Consider the following 6,517-nt stretch of genomic DNA (forward strand, 5'->3'; position numbering starts at 1 on the left):
ACCTGTCTCATTGCCTCATTCAAAATATTTAAATGATTTATGATATCCTTTAATTAACGGAGAGAAATCTCAATTCGTTCGACTACGCCTTTCGACTTGATCTTAGGCCCTGATTCATCTTCTGTAGACGAACCTTGCGGAGGAACCCTTAGATTTTCGGGGCATTGGATTCTCACCAATGTTTGCGTTACTCAAGCCAACATTCTCGCTTCCGCTTTGTCCACCATTACTCGCGCAGGTGCTTCCCTCTAAAGTGGAATGCTCCCCTACCGATGCATTTTTACATTCCACAGCTTCGGCAGATCGCTTAGCCCCGTTCCTCTTCAACGCAAGAGCACTCTTGTGGGAATTTAAATTTTAATTTCTGTCCCTTTTAAATAGATGGAAAAATGAAAATTCTCTACTAAATTCAAAATTTTATTGTGTATTTATTAAACTCATGAATTAACAAATAAATTTAATTTTCCAATTCAACTCAAGCTCAAGCCCACTTGTAGATATTGTCTGTCTACTTTGATCATAGAGAAGTTTCCACATCCATATTTTGTTTCCTTCTCCAACCAATCTGAGATCTCAAGATCCACTAGCCCACCAGCTTTGGATGTCCAACATCTTCGTTGACACACCATTCAGTGTTTGACGTTAGTACCATTTATAACAGTCGAAGTTCACCGTTAACAAATATTGTCTATTTTGGTCAATTACATATTGTCATTAGACTCACGATTTTAAAACGGGTCGATTAGGGAGATGTTAAGAATCAGAAATAGAATGGGATCAAAAGTCCTATGGATCTATAAAGTTCAATTTTCATTAATGTTCATAATTGTTAAACGAGCTACCCCTAAAAATAAATAAAATATAAACTAACTAAATCTTCATAATAATATAAAATATACTATTAATCAAATTGGAAAAAATATTAACTAAATATCTAAGATATATTTCATAACTAATTATTATAATATATTTTAATAGGGGATGATTTCACATTTTTATAAGACATGTTCAACCAAGGTGGGATCTCGTATCAGAATCATGTTATTTATTTAGAATTTTTAGTTCCGACAACAAAAATAAAATAAATAGAAAATTATTTTTAGGACATTTTTTTTTTCAAACAAACAAAATAAAAGGGCTGTGAGGCACGTTCAATTTGCATAAACATCTAATATAATATTTATTTGACTAAATTTTGCTTCTAAATTAAGTCATTTCACGATCCTAGAGATTCATTGAACCTGAAATGAGTTGTTTTTATATGCGGGATCTCATACATATTATGCATGGATCATGAGTTACTTTTTTCAATAGATATGCACGTACACTATTCGACTATGTGAGAGAGCCCCAAATGCAACCCTAGGGTTTATAGGGAAGAGATTTTCGCATAATGGGTTCATATATATGTGCATAGATTGTGTGTGTCGTAATTAAAATTAGAAAAAAAAAGTGAGATCCCACATCGGTTTGAGAGAGGAATATAACATTGTTTGTAAGGGTGGGGAAACCTCTCCCTAGCAGAGGCGGTTTAAAAACCTTGAGGAGAAGTCCAAAAGGAAAATCTCAAAAGAGGACAATATCTGTTAAGGGTAGGATTGAGATTTTACAAATGGTATTAGAGCCAAACATCGGACAGTGTGCCAGTGAGGATGCTTAGTCCCGAAGGGGGAGGATTATGAGATCTCATATCAATTGAAGAGAAGAACGAGTGCCAGCGATAACGATGACACTAGACCCTAAAAGCACTGAAAGCGTAAAAGGTTGAATAATATAGAGATGAAAGGGAGTTGGGAAAGGCAAAGTTCATAATTTATTCCTTCCAAACCAAAGTAGGGATTAATCAAAACAAAAGCCACTTTTGACTTGTTTATTTTGGAAGTGCCATTATTATACTTAATTTTATTCCTACAATTTACCTTTACATTAATATTAATAATATGAAAAATTAATTTCTAATTTGTTCTTAACAAAAGGTGCTAGAGCATAATGAATAGATTGAGCCCACTAAACAAAAAATATTAGTTCAAATTATCATATTCATTTTAGAATTTTGGGTTTTATTCACTAAATTTAAAATTTTTTATTTTTAATTTCTTTTATAGAATTTAGTTAAGTAATAGCCGAAGTGGGGTCTTGATTTGACGCATTATAAGCAATTTAAAGCTCATTTGTATTCTATTACTTGAGGAAGCCGCTATTTTCTGCCGCAGAAATTGAAAACTCCACGGGAATGGAGATTTTGTTCTTGATCTTATGATCAGGTCGGACACTCGCGTACTGGAAGATTGCCATTGTAGTTCGTTTCTTCATCTGTAAGCGTTATTTCCATACTTGTTCCATTAATCCCCTGTTCTGTTTTACAACCTCAATCCAGTAGAAATTCAGTAAATAATCCACGATTGTCTTCGGCCGCCACCAAATTGCATATTAGTTTCATCATTTTGATTTAGAAACGTTTCTGGATATTGAACTTTCTTCTCTGTTTCTTGAATTTTGGTGATTTTGTTTTTCGTTGGATTGTTCTTTGTGGGGTTTGTTTATTTTATTGATTTCTGTTGTTTGGTTCTGGATTTTGTTCTTATTCTTGTTCTTCAAATAGTGATTCCTTTGTATGAACTTTGTGCTATCGCTCTCCTTAGAAATCTTTTGGTGCTGAACTGATGACCTCACATTATAAACCCAAAATGTTAATTATTCCTTCGACGAAAGCAAACTTTTCTGTCCTTTGTTTATACATTTTGTGCGGTTCTTCTTTCTTTTTCTTTAAATATTGTGTGGTTCTGCTTTGATTCTTGTGTAAAGTAGAAATTTGGAGAGTGGCGTTTTCTTTAGTACTAAGTAATTAGGTTGAATTGAGATTAACCCAGCTGGATAATTTCAGTTTCTGTCAAAAATATTGACTTATATGTATATGAGTTTGAGTATGTAGCAGCCTAATACCACCGATAGCAGATATTGTCCGCTTTGGACCGTTACGTATTGCCGTTAGCCTCACGGTTTTAAAACGCGTCTACGAGGGAGAGGTTTCCACACTCTTATAAATGGTGTTTCATTCTCCTCCCCAACCGATGTGAGATATCACAACCCACCCTCCTTCAGGGCCCAGCATCCTTGCTGGCACACCGCCTCATGTCTACCCCCTTCGAGGAACAGCCTCCTCGCTGGCACATCGTCCAGTGTCTGGCTTTTATACCATTTGTAACGGCCTAGGCCCACCGCCGGCAGATATTGTCCGGTTTGGTCTTTCACTTTCGACTTTCCCTCGAGGTTTTTAAAATGCGTCTGGTAGGGAAAGGTTTCCACACTCTTATAAATGGTGTTTCATTCTCCTCCCCAACCGATGTGGGATATCACAGAGCATGACATGTTCTAAAAATGTCTTTATTTGATTAGTCTCTTTGTTTGTGTGTTTGTTTCTATTTTGTTTTTGTTTTTCTGTACAGATCTGGGTCCTCGGTTTGATTGAATCTGTTCACACTGCAGAGGAAGCCTATTTTGAACAGGAACTGAGATTAAAGTAAGCTGTTGTAAATTTTCGGGGGACAGAATGGCTTCAAATGCTACGACAGTAACCAAATGTCCATCTCCAATGAAAGCAACATCAAATGGCATTTTCCAGGGCGATAATCCTCTTGATTTCGCTCTTCCTCTTGTTATTCTACAAATATGTTTGGTAGTTGTTCTTACTCGTGGTCTTGCTTTTCTTCTGAGGCCGTTAAAACAGCCGCGAGTGATCGGAGAAATCATTGTAAGTCTCTTTATTCTTTGGATGCTAATGGTGTTCATTTGGTTCTTTTGAGTGTAATGCTTTTTACTCTTGAATTGAAGTTGAAACTGCTATGAGTTTATTTCGACTGCTAGCGATCGCCCTTCTGAATTACATCTTTTTACTAATTTGATAGGGAGGAATACTTCTAGGACCATCAGCTCTCGGACGTAACAAGAACTTTCTTCATACCATATTTCCATCCAATAGTATCACGTTGTTAGATACCATAGCAAACATTGGATTGTTATTCTTTCTGTTTCTTGTGGGTCTAGAGTTGGATATAAAGTCGATACGTCGTACTGGAAAGAAGGCTCTTGGCATTGCCATTACCGGAATTTGCCTTCCGTTTGCATTAGGAATTGGATCGTCATTTGTTCTTCGAGAAACCATATCCAAAGGTGTAAATGCTTCTGCGTTTCTCATATTCATGGGTGTTGCACTTTCGATAACGGCATTTCCCGTCTTAGCTCGTATTCTTGCCGAGCTTAAACTACTGACAACTGATGTTGGTAGGATGGCTATGTCTGCTGCAGCAGTAAACGATGTAGCTGCCTGGATTCTCCTTGCTCTAGCCATTGCGTTATCTGGTTCTGATAAATCTCCCCTAACTGCAGTTTGGGTCCTTTTATCTGGCTGTGGCTTTGTTATAGCTGCTATTGTCATTTTATCCCCTGTTTTCAAATGGATGACCAAGCAGTGTTTTCAAGGGGAGCCGGTACGTGAAATCTACATATGCGCTACATTGGCTATCGTCCTAGCTGCTGGATTTGCCACGGATTTTATCGGGATACATGCTATGTTTGGAGCTTTTGTTGTCGGAGTATTAGTTCCAAAGGATGGACCATTAGTAGGTGCTTTGGTCGAGAAAATAGAAGATCTTGTTTCTGGTCTATTCCTGCCTCTTTACTTTGTCTCAAGTGGATTGAAGACTAATGTAGCCACAATTCAAGGAGCACAGTCCTGGGGTCTCCTAGTTTTAGTTATCGTTACCGCCTGTTCTGGAAAAATCATCGGCACGTTTCTCGTGTCCATTCTTTGTAAAGTACCCGTTCGTGAGGCTCTTGCATTAGGATTTCTAATGAACACAAAAGGGTTGGTGGAGCTTATTGTTCTCAATATTGGAAAAGACAGAAAGGTAAGGTAGTTTTTCCACTCGTCGAGGACCTTTCTATCGTTGTTTTTCGTTTTTTGGTGTTCTGATTTGCATTTTTGTTTGATTTTTCAGGTTTTGAATGACCAAACCTTTGCTATAATGATTCTAATGGCTCTTTTTACTACTTTCATTACCACTCCCCTTGTCATTGCTGTATACAAACCGGCAAGGAGTGCCAAAATAGCTGATTATAAGCATAGGAAGATTGAAAGGAAAAACAAGAACACACAACTTCGGATTATGACCTGTTTTCATAGTGCAGGAAACATTCCGTCGATTATTAATCTGCTCGAGGTGTCGAGAGGAACCGAGAAGGACAAAGAGCTTTGTGTATATGCAATGCATCTCATGGAGCTGTCCGAGAGGTCCTCGGCCATTTTAATGGTTCACAAGGCGAGGAAAAATGGGTTGCCTTTCTCGATCAAGGGTCGGAGGTCAGATACCAACCATGTTATTGTCGCATTTGAAGCTTACCAACAACTGAGCAGAGTATTCATTCGACCGATGACGGCGATCTCCTCCATGTCTGATATACATGAAGATATTTGTGCCACTGCTGAGAGGAAAAAAACTGCGATCATAATTCTTCCATTTCATAAGCACCAGAGGGTGGATGGTTCACTGGAGACTACTCGAAGCAGCATTCGTGTTGTTAATCAGAATGTACTCGAACATGCTCGATGTTCGGTTGGAATTTTAGTTGATCGTAGTTTGGGTGGAACAACCCATGTTTCATCGAGCCATGTTTCGCTTTTTGTCACTGTTTTATTCTTTGGTGGTGGAGATGATCGCGAAGCGCTTTCTTATGGAATTCGTATGGCTGAGCACCCTGGGATTAGATTGATGGTTATTCGTTTCTTTGTCGAACCCGAACCTTCCGGGGAGATAGTCAGTGCTGATACTGTTGGGAATTCTCCTGTGAAGTCAGTTTCTCAGGATGATGAATTTCTTTCCGAATTCAAGCACGATGCGTGCAAGAACGATTCCATCATATATGTCGAGAAAACCATAAGAAGTGCTACAGAAGTAATGGATACAGTGCAGGAGATGAAAAATTGCAATCTGTATCTCGTTGGCCGAACACCAGATGTCAAAGCGATGTATATCTTAAACAGAAGTGACTGTCCAGAGCTCGGTCCAGTCGGGAACCTGTTGACTTCCCCAAATTTCCCGATTTTGGCGTCGGTTTTGGTGGTGCAGCAATATCGTTCCGAGTCGCTGGTGAATTCAGCTTCAGATTCTGGTGGTGGAGAAACAGAATCAGCATAGTGTGTGCTTCTTGCTTTTATAGTCCAGTGGTGGGTTGATTTAGTTGCACATAGGAGAGCTGAGAGCAGCATCTTTGTGAACCACAGCGTTAGATTTCCAAATTCCCTTTCTTTTTGTGTTAGTCTCAAACATGTCAAAGTGTTACCTAAAGCTGCAGATATACCAGACCTTTTGTTTCTTGGTTTGACTTTTAGTTTCTGAATCTGAACAAGTCTATTCGGTTCGTGAGCCGAGACCTCGGATTGAACCGAACCAACCCATTTCGTTCTTAAAAGAAAGCCTAGCGGCTTAACTTATCCTTGACTAGGTTTGGACATTTACAT

The 6,517-nt window shown here is 38.5% G+C and overlaps 1 protein-coding gene across 2 annotated transcripts; it reads left to right on the forward strand.

Moving 5' to 3' along the window:
• Nucleotides 1-2,159: 2,159 nt before the first annotated feature.
• Nucleotides 2,160-6,517, forward strand: LOC111483397 (cation/H(+) antiporter 18-like). 2 transcript variants are annotated; one of them, XM_023129595.1, is made up of 4 exons: nucleotides 2,160-2,315; nucleotides 3,447-3,751; nucleotides 3,906-4,907; nucleotides 4,998-6,517. In XM_023129595.1, the coding sequence occupies exons 2-4, from the start codon at nucleotides 3,551-3,553 to the stop codon at nucleotides 6,192-6,194; spliced, it is 2,400 nt and encodes a 799-aa protein (XP_022985363.1). In that variant the 5' UTR covers nucleotides 2,160-2,315; nucleotides 3,447-3,550; the 3' UTR covers nucleotides 6,195-6,517. The 2 variants fall into 2 exon arrangements, with proteins under 2 accessions (XP_022985363.1, XP_022985362.1); XM_023129594.1 differs by having other exon boundaries at nucleotides 2,161-2,315; nucleotides 3,487-3,751.

The sequence above is a fragment of the Cucurbita maxima genome, unplaced genomic scaffold (assembly GCF_002738345.1).
Source record: "Cucurbita maxima cultivar Rimu unplaced genomic scaffold, Cmax_1.0 Cma_Scf00008, whole genome shotgun sequence".
NCBI classification, from domain to species: domain Eukaryota; kingdom Viridiplantae; phylum Streptophyta; class Magnoliopsida; order Cucurbitales; family Cucurbitaceae; genus Cucurbita; species Cucurbita maxima.

Coding starts and splice junctions, on each gene's coding strand:
- LOC111483397 (XM_023129595.1), top strand. CDS start 3,551: ATGGCTTCAAATGCTACGACAGTAACCAAATGTCCATCTCCAATGAAA. Junction 3,752..3,905: donor GAGTGATCGGAGAAATCATT/GTAAGTCTCTTT, acceptor CTAATTTGATAG/GGAGGAATACTTCTAGGACC. Junction 4,908..4,997: donor ATATTGGAAAAGACAGAAAG/GTAAGGTAGTTT, acceptor TTGATTTTTCAG/GTTTTGAATGACCAAACCTT.